Genomic DNA, 20,644 nt, shown 5'->3' with positions numbered 1-20,644 from the left:
TTCAAATCTTGCATTTCCTGATTTCACATTAAATGGACCAGCATAATCCACTCCTGCATTGATAAATGCTCTACCTGGTTGAAGTCTTGTTGATGGTAGTTGACCCATTAGTTGCTCTGACGCAGATGATTTTATCTTGAAGCAAGGTAAACAATTATGTGTAACCTTCCTGATGACTTGTCTTGCTCTCAGAATCCAGTATTTTTGGCGAAGTGAGGCCAACAGTAGCCGAGAGCCCACGTGAAGTAATCTCTGATCCTCTGCTAGTATAATGAGTCTTGTTAAATGATGTTCTGATGGCAATATCAGTTGGTGTTTGCTCTCAAAGGGTATTTGAGCATTTTGTAGTCTCCCACCTACTCGAAGCAAGTTGTTTTCGTCTATGAATGGTTAGCGACTTCTTAATGGACTATCCCTTGTCACTTGTCATTACGTTGAAGTTCCTGAAACGCTTCTCTTAAAACTTCTTGTTGTGTTGCCTTGATTATTGCTGCCAGGCTGAGTCTTAAATAGTTTGTTGTTAGCTGCTCAGCTTTCTTGTTTTCACGATTCTTTGTGTTGTGAATGAAACGCTGACAATAGGCAATGACTAACTAGTTTTGATAAATTACGAAAATTTGTGGATGAAGGTCGTCGATGGAACTTGAATGACTAGTGATGTGACCCCCTTTCTTTCTTCTGTAACTTCTTCTTTCTCTGTGTGTGACGAAGAATTTGGCCAATTTGAAGATTTTTCACTCAAGAATGTGGCAATGACAGCCATGCTAGGACTATCTTCGAATCTGTCCAAAAATATACTTGACAGATTGCAACATTGAGTACCGCTAATACTTTCTTCATTAATTTGGCAAGTAAAACTGCTCCACATAGTTCCAGACGTGGAATTGTAACCTGTTTTACTGGAGCCACTCTTGATTTGGCACAAAGAAGTTTAACTGCAACATCACCACTTCTAATTATTGACCTAACGTAGATTGCTGCACCGTAAGCCTTTGTACTGGCATCGCAGAGTCCATGAAGCTGTATGTCATTGATTTTTCAATCAAGATGAATCTACTGATTCATATATCATTGATGGGTGGAAGGTTTCTATACAACTGAAACCATTGCTCCAATAATGTCGGTGGTAAGCTCTCGTCCCAATTGATGCGTTGAAACCACAACTGTTGTAGAAATGCTTTGAAACTGATGACTACAGGACTGACCAACCCAAGAGAATCGAATATTGAGGCAATTATTGACGTTACTCTTCTTTTGCTTATTTCTGCTGGTGTTGATGCAGCCTCGTTGGCGATTAAAAATTTGTCTGTGCCTGGATCCCAGAGTAGACCAAGAGTTTTGACACCATTTTCCTTATCTAACTGAAGTGGTAACAGCACTTCCCTGTGGCTGTGAGGTACTGCCTCTAAAAGTGTGGGATGGTTAGAACACCATTTTCGAAGAATCAAACCGCCACTTCGTAGATGATGTATTAATTCTTGTTGTAATTTCAGTGCATCCTCTACACTGTCGCTGCCTGATAAACAATCATCCATGTACATATCTTCCCTTACTGTTCTTCCTGCATTCGAATACACGTGTTGTTGATGTTCGGCTAGCATTTGTGTACACGCTGTTGCGAGGAATGAAGCTAGTTTTGTGCCGTAAGTCAACGTTAAAAGTTCATAAGTGTCTACTGGGCTGTCTGATGAGTATCTCCAGAATATTCTCTGCAATGGTAAGTCGTCTTCATGCACCATAATTTGGCGGAACATTTTTTTCCTTGTCTGCCGTGAATGCTATGCTGTGTGTGCGAAATTGTAGAATGATGGAGTACAGATCTTTTTGCAGAATTGGACCTGTTAGTAAAATGTCGTTAAGTGAGTTTCCAGATGTAGTTTTGGCCCTGGCATCATAGACAACTATGGTCTTCGTTGTGCTGCTGTCTGGCTTGAATACTGGATGATGAGGCATGTAGAATACTTGTGTGTCACCCTTGACTATGTGTGAGTCTAACTTCCTCATGTGTCCTAAATTCTCATATTCCTTCATGAAGTTATTGTAATCTTCTTTCAGAGCTGGCGCCTCTTCAATCATCTCTCCAGTTGTTCCAATCTACTCATGGCTTGCCGAGTTGAATCTCCTAATTGTGGATGATTTGGGCATTTAGGTAGAAGTGCTATGAAACTACCAGATTCGGATCGCGTTGTATTTAATTTAAAGTGCTCTTCAGATACCTGTTCTTCCTTAGATCTGTGTGGTGGCTCTATTCCTTCCAACTCCCAGAAGCGTGTAACTTGTTTTTCCAAACTGTCATCTGTTCTTACAAAACATGCAGTGATTTATGAGTTGCATTCTTGAGGCATGGATCCACCCAGTATCCATCCAAATTCCGAATCTTGCAGAACAGGGTAATTGCCTTCTCTACTTAGACGTTCTGGCTTCAGTATGGAGTAGAAAAGCCCTGCACCCAAAAGAATGTATCTTGCCAGGTTTATTGAATGTGGGGTGTGTGAGTGTGATACCCGTTGGAATATTACATGTATCGTAGTTTATGTGCTCTGTAGGCATATCTCCAGTGATCTTTGGCAGAACCAAACAAGAGACTGTAGTCGAGAAGTCTTTCGCGAGTGATGAAATGTTCACATTCACACAGAAGCGAGTTTTCGACGTTGAGTTATGTATCCCATGAATTGGTATGTACGCCCTTTGTTTCTTTGTACGGTTTCCTCAGTTATGATGTTTGATTGACTTCCATTATCTAGTAAGGCACGACATGTGACCAATCTTCGGTCCTTATCCTTCACTTGTACCAAAGCAGTTGAAAGTAGAACATGCGATGTGTGACTGGTCTCGAAACTGCAGTATGATGCTTGCGTATTCTCCCGATTGTGAGTCTCACTCTCCGCCACTGAGCCTTGGGTGTTGGTGTGTGTGTTCTGTGTTTCCCCTCCAACAGCACCGAGCTTCCGTTGATCATCGTGCAGCAAAGTGTTGTGCTTCTGTGAACATGCTCTGCAATTCCCTGCTTCGATGTGGCTTCAAACAGTTCCAACACAACTTGTTTTCACGCACACCTTGTCTCCTTTGATATACATTTGCACTGAGAAAACCTGGGCATGCATACAGAAAATGAGAAGGCTGTTGTTTACAATAAAATATGCATTTGATGAAGAAGCCAAATATGAATGTGACTGCTGTGTATTTTTGTTTTGTTTGGTCCTTGCCTCGTTGAATTTATTATCCCTTGGTGTCTGCCTGAGTTGCGGTTTGATAGTTTCTAGTGCTTGACATTTATGCTCGAGAAACGTGAAGAATTCTGAGAGTGGTGGGAAGTTTTGCTCAGTGTGAGTTAATTCCCAATCACATCTTGTTTGTATGTCTAATTGAGATAGGAAGTGTTGCAATAATATTACATCCTCTAAAGGTTCCGATAACTGCAATGCCTATAATGCCGAAACATTGCTTGTAATGGTATTTGCGAAGTGACGCCATTTTCTCTACTGAGTGATGTGCAAGAGTTCCATAGCACTGAACTAGCTGTTCCCAAGCTATTGTGTAATTGCCGTCAGTGACTGGCAAATTGTGGATTAAGCGTAGCTGATTTCAAATAATGGAATTTCTGAATTGCAGATAAGGTGTCATTATTGTGCACTAAGGCTACAAATGAATCCGAAAACCCTAACCATTTGTCGTAACTACCATCAAAAGTAAGAAGAGAAATCTAAGGTAGCTTGAGCTGGTTGTCTTCGTAAACTTCTGATCAGCTGATTCTTGACCCTGATTGTTGATTGCAGCATGTTTAGAAATTATGTTTTGCATTTGAACCTTTATTTGAAAGTACAACTCTTTAACTTCAATGCAATAAGTTTCATGTTCTTGTGACTCGTTGTCTTCGAGTTCCAGCTGTGTTTGCACTTTATTGAATTTTACCCAAACATCTGATAAATATGGAGCACGGCATTTCAACTCCTCAATATTTTGAGCTTCCTCAAAGTTCTGAACGAATTCTAACAAACATGTAAGTTGCCCCTTTACAATTCTGCGCTGTCGTGTTAATTTCTTCCGTGCTTCTTGATTCATTGTAAAAGGAAGGGACATAAACAAGAGGGAAGGAATTGAGCTTGTGTGGGTGTTGTGTTAGCAGAAATGACTGACTTTTGAACAGCTGATTGCCGCTCCTGACTCCAGACGTCAACAAGGCTTCTTGGAGCTCCGTTGTTGATAGTGGCTGCAAAACGAGGATTGCTGGCTGTGACGAAATGAACTGCGTGCAAAATGTGCCACACCCGAAATGTTCACGTAACTTTCTCAGTTCCCGTACTGAGATATATGTTGCAATGTTCAATGTATGTAATACACATTAATGCTGCTATGTTCAATGTGTGTAATACACACTAAGCGAATGTACCAAGTGTGTTCTAGAAGCGACATGCACATAACTGTACTGCAATGACTGTTTTTCTCATCACAAACTACACACTTGATAACGTCCACAATGGCATCCGTCCGCACGGAGGACCATAAAGGTTTGCAATTGCCGTAACTGCTTCACCATACTGATTTTGTACAAATGCAGTAGACGTTATTTCTTGTAAATCCTTATATTTGAGGAATACACATGGTTAAATACACACACTAACAAATACAACTGAATTGTGGGTGCGCAACACACGCACGTCTTGGTTGAATGTTTTACTACAGGCGAATGAGCCTGTCTTGAGGCAGTGTTGCCAACTGTACATGCTGCTTCACTGGCGTGCAGCAAGTCCCACTAAATACACTGATTAATGATTAAAACCTGAACAGTCTGGTTGAACTGACATGGAATGACCCAATGTTATTTTAACACTAACAGTCCTAAACCTGACAGACTTTACCTAACAAAGAAAACATTAGGAACATAGTACCCCTTAGCACATCATGCACATGGCATCAGTCTGTATTCATCACAACAGTAAACAAATGGCTTCTTGCAAACAAAGAATCACATAGAAATATGTACAAGTAAATTGTTCTCAAGAAAAAACACAGTTAAGTAATCATCAAGCCTCCACAAAGTATATGATATGATAGACAAACACAGAAATAGAAATATGTAAAACATGCCTCTGAGCCATGATTAGTTTGGAATTAAACAATCAAAACTTGGGTCCAGAAAGCCTTACAGTCAGGAGAGGCACCCATCCAATCAGAGGTTAACGGTAAAATTTTAGTAACCGCAAAACGTATTTCTTCAATTTTACAGGAGAAAGTATTTACCGAAATCAGTTTCAGTAGACTTCACATTAAATGAAGGTCTCGGAAGTGTTTTTCCCCTTGCTTAATTAATTTTGCCGTTAAATCTTGTATTTTTGAAGATGAATGTCTCACCGATGCACGAAAGCTGTTCCCTTGATGTCCTTCTACGACGTGAACCAAATGTTGCATGCGTTCGATGATGTAACCTCGGTCAGTGTTTCCAACCACACCATTGTTTTGCAAGAACATGACAATTCTGAAGATGACAATTTTTAACTATGTTTGCCTAACCTAACCTTGCCGTGCATGATTCGTGGGGCTATCCGTAAATGGTGTGTGGGGCTACGTGCATTGTTCATGGGGCTATTCGAACCTGGAAAAAAAATACAAAATCAGTAACACGAAAGTAGGTATTTTGAAGGTTGGAAACACTGCACACGGACTGATCGTAGACTATTTGTCCGCCACAGAAAAACCAACACACAATAATTACTCGATATGTGGAAAATTGAAATTATTGTCGTGAAAAAACCAAAATCCCACCTTCAAGAATCCTTAGCAATGCAGAACATGTAAGTAACAAGATGAAAAACAAGAAAATAAAGGAATATCAGATGTTTGGAGGATACTATAATTTTAATAGCTTAACTACACTTTATGCTCAGATGTTCCAATCAGGATATGACCTACAGTTTAACCTTTAGTCCCCCGCCGTTGCATATATGCAACAAACAGCTTTAGATACAATTATCGAGGGTTTGCCACACTTATATTTGTATATTGAGGTTGAAACACTGGCAGTTCGGTCGGGAACAGGTTCTGCAATCGTGTTTACGAAAATTCCAAATCCCCCCCCTTTCTCGGAATATGTCACGTGTTTGGCTTTGGGATCACGTGTTCCTTGGTCAGTTGACAGACACAATGAATGCTTGGTATTTACGATGCTGGTTTCCTCCAAGCTTCCAACGCTGTGATTTAGTACTGATAAGGCACACATTCTTCTTTGTGTTTAGACCTGGTGATCCAGCTGAAGTAGTGGTGGGGGGGGGGCAAGAGGAGAGGGGATGTGATGAGGTTTGGCGGTGTCAGCTTTCTGTCGCCTCTATGTTAGAAATGCAATGAAGCTTGACGATAGCCAGAGGTGCCAGAAGCGTGAGTCTATCCACAAGTAGAGACAAAACAAACAATTGCAAAGGCTTCCTTCCCTCCTCTGTTAGGAAAAACAGTTCGTATCATATAACAGCTCATTAATTTCCCTAACGCATAATCGTTTCCTTCGGGACATATTTCCACAAAGAGCAGAGTCAACAGGGAAGAAATAGATTGAGAGTAGCTACACAAGATGCAAGTGCGAACGAAAAAAGCAAAAGTTCGGGTTTTCTCCCCAAAGTAGCTGGAGAAGAGGGGTCAACTCCACATTTTTATGATTTTTTCATTGAAATTCGGGGGATTCAGCCCCCGCCCATAACCCCCCCCCCCTGTTGGGGCATCCAAATTTTACTTCGTTGCATGCAGTGATGTTCTACCTGCAAAACAAAAGTTATCCGAAGTAGATTGGTCCCATAGTGTCAGAGTTATAACAATTTTATGAATAATATGCAAATTGGCTAAAATTCGCTAGAGTTTTACCTTTTGCCTCATTATTCAAATTGTATTGCACCCACGAACATGAATCAAGTTTTATTCTGTTGTGGAAGGTCCATTCTTTAAAAAAAATCAAAGTTCCGGTTTTCTCCCCAAAGTAGCTGGAGAAGAGGGGCCAAACTCCACATTTTCATGCTTTTTTCATTGAAATTCAGGGGGATGCAGCCCCCGCCCGTAAGCCCCCCGTGGTTGGAGCATCCAAATTTTACTTGGTTGCATGCACTGATGTTCTAGCTGCAAAACAAAAGTTATCCGAAAAAGATTGGTCCCACAGTTATATAACAATTTTATGAATAATATGCAAATTGGCTAAAATTCGCTAGAGTTTTACGTTTTGCCTTATTATTCAAATTGTATTGCACCCATGAACATGAATCAAGTTTCATTCTGTTGCGAAAGGTCCATTCTTTGAAAAAAAGCAAAAGTTCCGGTTTTCTCCCAAAAGTAGCTGGAGAAGAGGGGGCAAACTTCACATTTTTATGTTTCTTTCATTGAAATTTGCCCATGGTTGGGGCATCCAAATTTTACTTTGTTGCATGCACTGATGTTCTACCTGCAAAACAAAAGTTATCCGAAGTAGATTGGTCCCATAGTGTCAGAGTTATAACAATTTTATGAATAATATGCAAATTCGTTGTTTTGAGGAAAAAAATAGTTTTACGTTTTGCCTTATTATTCAAATTGTATTGCACCCACGAACATGAATCAAGTTTCATTCTGTTGCGGAAGGTCCATTCTTTGAAGAAGAAAAAAAAAAGCAAAAGTTCCGGTTTTCTCACCAAAGTAGCTGGAGAAGAGGGGGCAAACTCCACATTTTATGTTGTTTTTTTTCATTGAAATTCGGAGGATGCAGCCCACGCCTGTAACCCCCCGCGGTTGGGGCATCCAAATTTTACATGGTTGCATGCACCGATGTATTACCTGCAAAACAAAAGTTATCCGAAGTAGATTGGTCCCATAGTGCCAGAGTTATTACGATTTTTCTCCATTATGTATACGAATTCAAATTTCGCGCTCAAAGCCTCGGCGACACTGGGCTTACTTTCGTCAGACCGCACGGCGTACTAAGGGTTAAAGTGGAATCAAAACCACTGTGCAATATGTCTCCACTACTACATCTTGATTACAAAGTAATCTTGTTGTGTTGGATGGTGTACAAGTCCTTCAGAAATAGATTTCAAATTTGGAACCCACAAATATGCCTGCCAGAAAATCAGGATACTGACAGACGAAGGTTCTAATAAGTTCATGGATGAGATGCATACTATGAGCAAAAGCATTGTTGTGGTGTAGCATTTGAAGCTCGATTCATTTGCAATAAAATCAGCCGGGAAAAAAAAGGTTTCTGAAATTGAAATGGATATTTTAAATTTCAGCTACACTATCACGAAAAATAATGAGATAAAAATCAAACATTGTGCTAATATGGTTCAGTAGATACTGTAAAAATTATCCCACAACCAGAAGGGCAATCATTACAAATGTCTAATGATTATTTTTTTAAATATAGGAGCATTTGGTAGTCTTGTAGAATATTGGAAATGATTGGGAAAGTAAATTTGAAGCTTTGAGAAAGTAATTAGCTCAGTTTTGCATTTTGCAAAGTACTATTTACCAGATAAAATATGATGCCCGAAGTAGTTTATGCATGCATTCACGCTGAGGCAGCCATACTGTTACCTTCAACACTGACTACTGCTGAATGTACATGAAAGGCTCAAAGGGGTGTCATGCTTAAGAGTAAAAGCCACGTGCTCAGCTGTTGAAAGCATATAGTGAGCATATAGTGATGTTATTTTCATGCTAAGAGTAATAAGCCTGACCTACCTAACCTAACAATGAAAGCAGTCAGGGAGGCTATTGTAATTCCTCACAAAGAAATACACAAAGGAAAATACGGAAAGGTCATTCCATGCTGAAGTGTCAGTCCTCAAACTGACTCTCTACAAGTTTTCTAATTTTTCGTACATAGGTTCTATGTAATGGGTGAAATATAGGTACCAAATTCCAGCATCGAAATGAAGTATTAGAATTATGGAGGGGGAAGAAGGAAGTTTTAAGTTTTGGCCAGCACTTTGTCAACGTCAAATGGTCATAACTCAGTTACTGTTGCAGTTAGAGATGTGATTTGTGGTTCATTGGAAACCGAGGTGGTGCTAGGATTAATCATCTAGGGGTGCTGAGGGGGTGCAGAATGAAATTTAGGGGGTGTGATGTTGAAAATAAAGAAAACATGAAACACGAATGCAACCTTTAGCCACTACATTAAATATCAATTAAATATCAATCAACTTTTGGTAGGCATTTATGATCATATGCCAATGAAGCTGAAGAATACTACTGACTTGCCTCATTTGTGCTTGATTTTAGTTCAACGTCATGCTTGGACATTTCTTGAAAGAAACTTTGTTCAAGGGAGATCAATGGCATACATGGGCATCCGGAGTATTTTTTCAGGGAGAGGAAAGCAAGGTATTTTCTTCAGGGGGACAAACAAGGTATGTTTTCCCCCTAAAAGTGTTACCCCAAGGGAAAAAAATAATAATTTGAATCTATCATGTTCCTACAATGCTCTTATAATAATTAAAATAAATTACTGACTGAAATGAAATTATATATGTGAAATATATAATTTCAAAGTGACGTCCATTTCCCTCGGGAGGCCATGTTCCCCTTTTTAAACACATTTTAACCCTTTGCCAACCATTGTAGGTACAAAATTAGTTATTAATCAAATGTTAAAGACGGTATGTTAGGTGACAACAATTGCTGAGTATTCAATTTGTGTGCATTGATTTAAAAAAAACCTTATTCAACACGAAGTTCTGCTATTTCGAAAAGAAAATAACACAATAAATACGAACTCATGTAGCCACATTCACGTAATTATTAAGTCACTTTTTTAGACTCGCCACTTTTCTGAAATACTTAACATTTGATGCTCAATGTCGACATGACATATTATGACATTAAGGAGTTAGGGTTTTCCATTGAAATTAAGAGCTCCGCAAGCAGCCATTCACACCTCCTGCCGCAGCCTCTGATTGGAAATCATTTGAAACAACCAGGGGCACGTCAAGTATCTGAGCGCTCAGCGAGATACTTGACGGACAAATAGGCATTGCTCCGCAAGCGCTGCTCACTTAATCGCAGAGAAAACTTGAACCTTGCTCGCCACAGGTTTGAGCCACAAAATATCACGTTTTTGTGTTTCAATCTCGCGAGGCAAAAGGGAAGAAGAGGAAAACTGTATGATTTGAGAATAGTGGGGTGGCGACCAATGAGGAAATATTTATTTATGATGAATGGGTAGCAATATAGCGTAATTAGAGAAGAAGTTCAAGTAACAGAAGGTGAAGTAATATTTCAGTTTTTGTAATTGTAAAATGTAAGTGTTGTTTATTGCAAATAATACATACTATATATACACCTTACTTTTCGAAAGTTGTGCAAGGGTGTGAAAATGAAAATTTCGACAGTTTTGTTCACATCAACTATTCTATTTCCATAATTAACAGCTTTTCAAACACCGAAATCTTGTCCACTCGACGCAGCCTCATTCATCAAAGATTATTCAAAGGCACCGATATTTTGATCAATGAGCATTAAAATTTCAGTAACCACCAAACATCTCTAATTCCCTTATTTTCGTATTTTTCACATTGATAGTTACGTATTCTGCATTCCTAAGGATTCTTCAAGTTCGCGTTTAGTTTATTCCACGAAAATAATGTCAATTTTAGAAATATCGAGTATTTTTATATTGTTCGCTTTCGCTTGCATTACATGCGATATGGCGGATAAATCTTGACTAGCATTGTCCATGATCAGTGGTTATGCAGTGTTGCAACCTTCTTCATAGAAAAATACCTACTTTGATGTTACTGATTTTGTATTTCTTTCCAGATTCGAAAAATGCACGAACCATGCACGGGAAGGTTACATTAGGTTGTGTTAGGTTAGGCAAACATACTTAAATTTGTTTTTTTTAAATTAGAAAAAAAAATTTTTTTGTTTCTAAATCCCCACGACCCATGCACCTAAAACCCCACGAACCATTCATAAATAGCCCCACGAACCATGCACGGCAAGGTTAGGTTAGGTTGTGTTAGGTTAGGCAAACAGTTAAATTTGTTCTTTAAAATTAGAAAAAAAAAATTTCGGGTTCGAAAACCCCACGAACCATTCATAAATAGTACCACGGCCTCAGCGATGGCACAGTGGTAGCGTCGTCGCCTTGTAATCAAGGAGTCCCAGGTTCGATACCCGGTGCACGCACAAGTGGTTCGGATCCCACTTTAAACTGTAGGTCGCGTCCCGATTAGCTTTACTGTGCATAAAGTGGACTTAAAACACCAAATCAATCAATCAATCATTAAATAGCCCCACGAACCATTCACGGATAGCCCCACAAACAATTCACGGATAGCCCCACGAACCAATCATAAACAGCCCCACGAACCATGCACGGCAAGGTTAGGTTAGGTTGTGTTAGGTTAGGCAAACAGTTAAATTTGTTTTTCAAAATTAGAATTTTTTTTAGGTTCGAAAACCCCACGAACCATGCACGAATAGCCCCACGAACCATTCATAAATAGCCCCACAAACCATTGAAGGATAGCCCCACCAAACATTCATAAATAGCCCCACGAACCATTTATGGATAGCCCCACGAACCATTCACGGATAGCCGCACGAACCATTCATAAATAGCCCCACGAACCATTCATTAAACGCACAAAAATTTGGTTCACGTAGTAGACGGACATCAAGGGAACAGCTTTCTTGCATCGGAGTGACATTAATGTCGAAAATTACATGATTTACCGACAAAAAAAATTAAGCGAGGGGAAAATACACTTCCAAGACCTTCCTAAAGTATAAATAACCTCATTTTGGTAAGTACTTTCTCCTGTAAAAGTGAAGAAATACGTTTTGGGGAAACGAAAATTTTACCCAATGAGCAAACTGCGTCAAGTAAATGATCTCTCTGCTCAACGAGAGAAAATCTTGCTCAGCGAGCGTCGGTCAAATACTTGACGGGCCCCTGTAGGTCCAGCCCAATTAGCCCTTCTGTGCATAAAAAAATCTTTCTAGCAACGAGAGCACTTTGAATTAGATGTATGATGCACTACATCTAATGGCTTTCACACTTTTTTTTTCCAAAAGTGTACATTTCGAAAATGAAACCTGCAACAAGGAATGCATATACAATTCCACAAATAAAAAACTGAATTTTAGGACAGAAAAGTTGCGAAACTAATATTCATAGAACAAACTGTTTATCAAACACCCACCACTCCCTGTGTTGTAGGTTTGGCGAAGACTGTGCATTACTACAAGTTACTTGCCACCGACAGTGTAAAAGTCGAGCAGTTTGAAATACACGTGTTTTACAGACTACTTGTGCATCCTGCTTCCCACGACACATGGAAACATCAGATTTCATTTTAGCCCTGCAGGCCAACGCGAAAGAAAATCTCCTTGCTGTAAAATGCATACGAACACTATTCAATTACAATTTGCGTTCTGAGAAATAATTACAAGAAACCTTAACAGTAAACTTCTTACCACTCACTGTGAATCGTAACGAAAGTGTCACACACAGATTACTGACAGACAAGTCAACGAAGATTGCATCATTGCAAGTCAGTGTAGAAGTGGGGTCTCTGCCAACTGTGCGTTCAGACGTCAGACTCGGAATTCTTACGATGTTAGATTAAGTCTGTTACGTTTGGTTCTCTTAGCACAAATATATTTCAAATGTATTAAGTAGCCTATCCTAACAACTTAGGCATTTAGCATAACAATAAAGTTTTTCCCGGTGACGTCAGAACACTGATGTTGCCCTAGCGTTGTGCCATAATGAAGACCCTGTAAGGTCGGATAAATATGTGGTATGACTCAAATTCTACCAAGGAGCCCGGACACAGGAATTAATGCTCTTGACCAGTGGCGTGCGGTGCTAAATCAGACAGGGGAACAGGTGACCTGCACTTGCCCCCTCCCCTCCCAAACCCGTCGTAATATAATACAGTAGACCAAGTAAAATTCAACCCTTATTGAAATGAACTAAATACATTGGCCCCAAGGCCAATGGCTCATCCCCTCCAAATCATATAATTTGTGCCCTTAAACCATATCGTAATCCCCACAAAGTATTTAATTACGACAGCGTGTCTACTGAAAGTAACTTCTTTCTTAGCTTTACTGAACACTATACTTGAACTGCCCCTCCCAGCGAAAAGAATAGACTGTTGCTTCAAATGGGCTTTTACTTTTCCTACATCCTCCCTCTTTTTAAATATTGTTTTCACTACTGAGCGCAAAGGTGAACACACTTGCTTTTGTTTCGAATGTAAAACGCTATTCTGGAACTGGTTAAGCTTTCAGACCAGCAAACTTTCCTTCCAGCAGCGCGTTTTTTTTATTTTATTTGTGCAGGGGCACGTGCACGGAGGGGAACGGCGAGCCCAGCGTTGTCGACTGCTTTCCACCACACCCCCTCAGCCAGTACTGCGGTAGACAAAATTTCTCGGAAGGAGAGGGTGACTGACAGTGTTGCCAAGTTGGCCCTTTTGGGGCCAGAACTGGCCCTTTTGAGTACGCACTCAGCCCCAAAATTCAGCAAAAGCCCCAAGGGGCTTTTTAGCCCTACAGAGAGAAATCTTGCTACAAATCTAGCCCTTTCAGTAATGAAATGTTTTTTTGGTATTTCAGTAAACTGTAAAGAAGAATTCACTTAACCGACCCTCCTCTGCACCTGCAAGCTCGTCCTGCGACCCCTCCTGGGGAGCAGGTAGCAAGTACACATTGTCACTTTATCCCCTTGTTTCTGGTTTTGGTATGCTGTGTAGCCTGAGGCGAATTACGGATAACGTCGATTCCAGAAAATGTGAATCTTTGTTCAGTTGCATTGCATCTGGTCCTTGAAAGTTCACAGAAGTGCGTTGCGGAATCGACGAATCATTCGTAACAGTGAAGCTCGCCCAGAGACTAGTTCGTGCGTGCGGCCGTGTGTGTGTGTGAGTGTACGTGTGCATATATATGAAGGAGGAATATGCCGAAAATGTGTAATGCTTTTGTGTAATCTACTGCACCACAATTTAAGGGGGAAATAAATTATTTAAGTTAAGAAAATTTAATTTAGTTGAGCGTATGCCCCTCATCTTGACAGTTGATTAGTTGTGGTTCTTGAGTTTCAGAAATTTTGCACCAAAACACCCAAGAATTTACAACCAGATTTTTTTTCAGTGTGCAGCCGCACCTTTGTAAATCTAGCCCCTTGAATGTGAATTTTAGCTCCATTTTGGGTGCGATTTAGCCCGTTTTTCTCTCGTGCTGTTGGCAACACTGGTGACTGACCGTTGGTTTCGACGAGCAATGACTGTGGCGGATCAGTGCGTTGGGTTGTGTTGTGTTGTGCTGTAAAAAACCGTTGGTTTTAATAGTGAAATATGAGCGAAAGTAGTGTAAAGAAGAGAAGGCGTGGTGAGGTTCTCAAAAGTAAAGAAAGGCAAATAGTAATGAATATTTTTGTTTATTTAAAACAGAAAAATCCGGATCACAGTGTAAGTTGGTTAGCCAGCAAGGCGGCGAAAGCAACTGGAGTTTCTCGGGCTACTGTGTATAAAATTCGGGGCGAGGTTTCTCAAGGTCCTCTTGAAACACCAGGTAAGAAACGACCCAGGAAAAGATCGCCAATTACAAGTAGAAATGTAAAATATAATGATTTTGTCAGAAGTGCTGTGCGACGTAAAGTTCACGAATCCTTTTTTAAAAACAAAACCCCAACACTTAATTCTGACTCCACACTACCGAATTTTAAATGATCAACGTTTCATGTCTTTCTCAAAGAACTTGGCTTTTCGTCTGAGAAAAGGGGCAACAAATCCATGTTAATGGAAAGAGAACATTTAATTTCTCTTCGCCATAAATATTTAAGAGAGATTAGGAAGTTTAGGCGTGAAAATAGAAATATTGTTTACACTGATGAATCCTGGGTGAACACCGGAACCAGGCACGTATCCAGGAATTCCTTTCGGGGGGGGCTCAACACCATTTTTTTAAGGGGTACAGTAAGAACCTCACAATTGTATGTTTAAGACCAGTGGTGGCAATTTAGGTGGTGGCAAACGGGGGGTGGGGATGAAGAGGGCGTTGCAAGGAAAGTTTACTTTCTCTTGGTAGCCAAGGCTTAACATTAAGAGGCCATAATTTTGAAGCAGAAAAATAAAAAATGGGGAGCAACTATCCCTTAAATCGTTGCCACTGTAAGGCTATCATTTTAATCAGAACGTGAAATCGGAACATTTTTTACCACTCGACTCCTCTGTTTCCATGCATTAATAATATGTGCCGGAACCATCTCAGTATGTGTGTTTGTCCATTTCTTCTCATCAGGTATAAAAACATCTATGGTATCTTTGAGTGTTTTACGAAGCTGTTACACATGCACGGGATGGACAATCCACTCGACAACGTGAGATTCAAATTATGGGTTGCGAACTGGACGCAGACAGCTCTCGAATATTTCTCTCTGATTTGAGCCTGAACACCACTAACATGTCTTGTCCTCCCATTTTTTCAGCTCTTATAAAAGCCGAAACCCACCAAATTGTTCATATTCAGGCCTTAGCACTCACAAGTGTTCAAAAATGCCTGTCACAGCTTCCGTAGTCTTGTTATATATCGGCACGAAACAAAGGAAGTCTTCTCGAATACAGGTGGATCACGAAACAATTAATGCATAATGAAAACCCTTCCGTTCCCAACACATCTAATGTTTCGTCTCCCAGTATGATCAAATGCTTACTCATTTATCTCCAGTGACGTGCCCAAGGGAGGGTTGGTGAGGTAATAGCCCCATTTGACCCAGTATTCCTTTTTTTTAAAAAAAGAGGAACGTCAGACAGGGGAAAAAATGGCAAAATCAGGACTGACTACCAAAAATAGTATGCGTAACCCCTCTCCCTTCCGAAAATCCTGGGCACGCCTCTCTTTATCTCGGACACATTTTTTAAAATGAACTCACCAGAAGTTTTTATCATCGTATTGGAGATTGAAGTAAGATGCGTTCTTCCTGCAGGTTTGAATATGATCCTTTAGGGTGCTGTCGTCTGCCTGCCTTCACACCTAACCTTAACAAGGCCCTAATTTTCCATCCTTGTGACTTGGATTTTCAAGACTTAGGAAGGTTTCAGACCGAAGGGACACGCGATACATGTCGATTGGAATGGGCCAATCAACAGCAACGTTTCACACCGTAGCGACACAAAAGGCCGCACAAACCTAATCTTCAGGCGACACGGTGTGAAATCTCCCTTATTAGGCCACTGTCATTGTCACCTCGAAGCGAAGTAGTAGCTCTTGTTGACCACAGAAAGAAAATTATCCTCAACCGGTGATAATGCTCCTCAGTTTTCTTCTCTCTCCTATATTTTCTGTGCTTGTTCACTATACAGGCAACACCTTACGATTTGATATACACAGGATATGTACTATGTAGACATTTTAACGAAAAATCGGTTGAAGTCAAGGATGACTAGGTGGCTCATTTGGTAGAGCCCTGATTTGGGTCCTGGTAGAGCCTGCCATTTCCGCCTAAAATGTCTACATATGCAACATCTTCTTGCTTTCTCTTCTCGACATTCATAAAATTTTCGGCTGTCTCTTTATGGTAGTTAAGTGTTTGAATGTGTTTCGAACCCAGTAGGCTTAAACAAAAGTATTTTTTATATCATGAAATTCTCAGACTGCATATACGAAGTTTAGTTCTGGTAAAACTAAATCATCACTCAAAACTTTGATTTTCAGTTGATCTATGCAGTTTAATATCCGGTACTGATGAAATATTCACTTTAGAGAGAGAGAGAGAGAGAGAGAGAGAGAGAGAGAGAGAGAGGCCTTGATCTCTTCGGCCCTCGAACCGAGCTAGCACTACTCTGAGGCCCCGGATGTTCTGCTGTTGTCAATGTCTTCATTTTCGAATCACTATATCTTATAAAGCAACCAGAGGACGCTGACTGATCTGATCACCAATCGACTGTATGAATTGTCACACTTACCTCTGAAATCTCATTAACCGATTCTTTGTACAGATCAATCGAAAAATTGAATCGGCGTATTTATATCCTCATTATATTGTAGAACGTTCCGCAGATGAAACGATTCGTTAATATCGCCAGTAATTGACTCCTTCTCTCATTCAAGAACGTACCCTCTCCCGCCTTCCAGAGATTAGAAATTACAACGAATCGCCCTACGTGTGGCTCTACCTTTGCTGTGCAGCTTCCAAATGCTGACAAGTCTCTACATAGTCCTCAAGTGCGCTGAGACATCACCGAAAGCGCAAGAAAAGTGTACGTGCAATATTACCAACAACAGGGTTATAGAACATTCTCCGTCTTGCCTCGATACTTGTCTATCTCCTTAAATCATCGTCACATTATTCAAAAAGCCAAACACCTAATTTTATCTAGTGTAAAATAAAAAAAATCCTGGGGGGGGGGGCTCGAGCCACATCAAACCCACCTTGGATACGTGCTATTAACAATAACAGGGGTATAAAACATGCTCCGTCTTGTCTCGATAATTATTTCTCCCAAATTATCATGACATTATTCAAGAAGCCAAAATCCTAATTTTATGTAGTGTAAACAGAAAAAAAATCCTGGGGGGGCCTCAAGCCTCCTGATTCCCACCTTGGATACGTGCTATTGACAATAATAGGGTTATAGAACACTCTCAGTCTTGTCTCGATAATTATTTCTCTCAGATTTATAAATTTATTATCTTCACATTATTCAAGACGCCAAAAATCTAATTTTATCTAGTGTAAATTTAAACATTTCCTGAGGGGGGGCTCGAGCCACCTCATCCCCACCTTGGCTACGTGCTATTTATAATAACAGGGGTATAAAACATGCTCCGTCTTGCCTAGATAATTATCTGTCTCCTTACATTATTTTCACATTATTTAAGAAGCCAAAAACCTAATTTTATCTAACGTAAAGTGAAAAATTTCCTGGGGAGAGGGTCGAGCCCCCTGTGCCCCATCTTGGATACGTGCTATTATCAATAACAGGGTTACGGAACATTCTCCGTCTTGCCTCGATAATTATTTCTTTCCTTAAATTATTGTCACATTATTTTATTTTACACCACAAGAAACAAAAAAAACTCATTTTATCTAGTGTAAACCTAAAACTTTCGGGGGGGCTCGAGCCCCCTAAGCCCCCCCTCTGGATACGTGCCTGACCGGAACCTCAGTCAATTATGAATGGAAAGACAAGACAATACCTCAGCAAAACAAGCGTTTCTGGCAGGTCTTTCCACTGGTTTAAATAATCCGACATCTCGCGGAGCGCGATACGCTTTAGTGCATGCGGGTAACGAACGCGGTTTTCTGCAAAACGCCCAACTTGTGTTTCAGTGCAAAGAGAATACAGCAGATGCCCATGATGAAATGGATAGAGAAACGTACGAGATGTATTTTCGGGAACAGTTGCTCGCCAATTTCCCTCCGGGATCTGTTATTGTTGTTGACAATGCCTCTTATCATAGCCGCAAGCAAGAGCCAATTCCGACAACCTCGTGGAAGAAGAATGATTTAAGAGAATGGTTGAAATCTCATGGCATTCATTATGATGACGACATGTTACGGAGAGATCTTCTGGAACTTACAAATATCATAAAATTAAGTACGATAAGTATAAGATCGATGAGATGGCAAAACAGATGGGGCATACGGTGCTTCGTTTGCCCCCATATCATTGCGAACTGAACCCGATTGAACTTGTGTGGTCACAGGTTAAGCATTATGTGCGGTGTAACAACACTACATTCAAAACTAAAGGCATTGAAAATTTTATCACTGAATCATTTAAGACAGTAACAGTTGAAAACTGGCAAAATTACGTAAAACATGTTATGGACATAGAGAAGGAAATGTGGAATGCAGATGAATTGCAGGATGACGTTGATCAGATAATAATCCACTTGGGTGAAGATTCCAGCGAGAGTGATGATCTAACAGAAGAAAATAATTCTGGTGATGATTCTGCAATGGAAGGAATTAATCCCCTGGAGTGACATGTGAGAGAAAAGTAAGTTCATTAAGAATTATTCTTTCAGTTATGTAATTTTGTGAATTTGTTTCTTGTTTTTAATAATAGCTCACCGTGAACTTATTTCTTCAATTTGTACGTACCCGCGATTCAAGCGCCACGCACGTTAGTTTGCTCTTGTACTTTCACTGCCAGCAAGTCCGTTACTCGCCCCTGCGGCAACCGGCAACGTTGTTCTCATATACCCAACAGTCTATTCTTTTCGCTGGACAACCTTTAATAGTAACATATCATTGCGATCAAAGCGAGCAAGAAAATATTTAAATCCATTCCTTTGCAGACTTTCAAGAATATTAATTTAATGGGATGTCAATACTTTCTTAAGATCCCGAGATATTTAGTCTTTTCCAGTTTCCCCTTTGGCACGTTCGGGGTCGAAAACGTGTGGATATCATATCGCTAAATAGAGTCTCCAAAATTTAATTTTCGAACTCTCTATCCACTACAGAAATCTCTCTACAATCTGAGATTTCACCAAAGTTTCCATGCCAATTTTAGACATACTGTTGATATTGAAGAGTGCCTCCTCCAAAAAAATAATTCTCAGCCTCCACACCAGAATTTCCGCAATAGTCTGTCTAAGAGAATAGTAATACACAATAATTGTATAACTGCCCTCAATTTAAGACTCAATCCACCTCTAACTAAAATACCCGCAATAATCTAAGACATAGAGTTGGATACTGTTCCCCCCAAAGTTTAATTCACAATCCCCCCAGAACCCCCGTGTCAATTAAGGCCTAATATGTAAGAGTTGGATATTTCTTCCCCCCCCCCCCTTCGATAATAACACTTTAAACACTTTCTTTTCTTCATCTAATGGATTAAATATGGTGTATTTAAGGTGTAAAATTTTTACATATATTTTGGAAAAAGATATAAGTGTTGAATTTTATATTATTTGAAGGGAACCCCCCCAAAATGTCGATAGCGCAACCTGCGCCATAATCCCCCCTGTTGGCACCCCTCCTGACCAAATAAACATACGATACATATGTTACAAATTGTCAGGAGTAACATACATGAAGCACGTTAAAATTTGGGCAATAACAGTGTTAGAGCAAATAAAAAAGGTAAAGTGCTCCCCTGTGCATAGCACCACGCCAAAAAGGCGTATAGGGGGTGCGGGGTTAACGGCCCCCACTTTCTTGATCCGGTCGTGAGTGGGGGTGATGTGATCAGCATCACGCCCCTGACCGCCTTTACCCCCCAGGGTTTCCCCCAGGTACCCATGTTAAAGCAAATATGATACTATAATGTAAAAATAACATTAAAAACAAAAAGTGTTGATGCGCAACAAAGAAAATAATAATAAAAGCAATTTATGAGTGATCAGAGAGAAAAAAATGTTTTGTCGAAACCTGTTTCATCTCTCTATTTGTATATTAAGTTGACTTTTTGTAGAGTTGAGCATTCTTGTAATTCAAACGTCCTCAATGCAATAATGGCATTCAGATGGGCGAGTTTTTTCATGACGTCCGCTAGATTTGTAGAAATTGTGACAAAACCCGAACTGTTACAAACTCCCTTCTCCTGAACAAACAAGGACAACAATAATTTGCCACTGGAAGGGTATCCAGTTAATCATTATACAGAGTTGTTGTAACTTCTTATAAAATGCCTTGTGTACGATTTCGTTTTTGTTTTTAATT

The 20,644-nt window shown here is 40.0% G+C and overlaps 1 protein-coding gene across 3 annotated transcripts in view; it reads right to left on the bottom strand.

Moving 5' to 3' along the window:
• The window catches only part of DppIII (dipeptidyl peptidase 3), a 119,667-nt gene extending 107,068 nt beyond the window's left edge, over positions 1–12,599 (bottom strand). Inside the window, exon 1 of one of the 3 annotated variants that reach the window (XM_083118659.1) lies at positions 12,436–12,599. Coding sequence is in view for 1 of the 3 variants with exons in the window: in XM_083118658.1 (XP_082974784.1) it covers positions 12,162–12,364 (203 nt within the window). In the remaining 2 variants the exon portion in view is untranslated. The other 2 variants (XM_083118660.1, XM_083118658.1) reach the window with 2 other exon arrangements.
• Between the last annotated feature and the right edge of the window lie 8,045 nt (positions 12,600–20,644).

The sequence above is a fragment of the Lepisma saccharinum genome, chromosome 3 (genome assembly GCF_977018435.1).
Source record: "Lepisma saccharinum chromosome 3, izLepSacc3.1, whole genome shotgun sequence".
Lineage (NCBI taxonomy): Eukaryota > Metazoa > Arthropoda > Insecta > Zygentoma > Lepismatidae > Lepisma > Lepisma saccharinum.
Note: the sequence above shows the minus strand (reverse complement) of the source record. Positions and strands in the feature narration are given on the sequence as shown.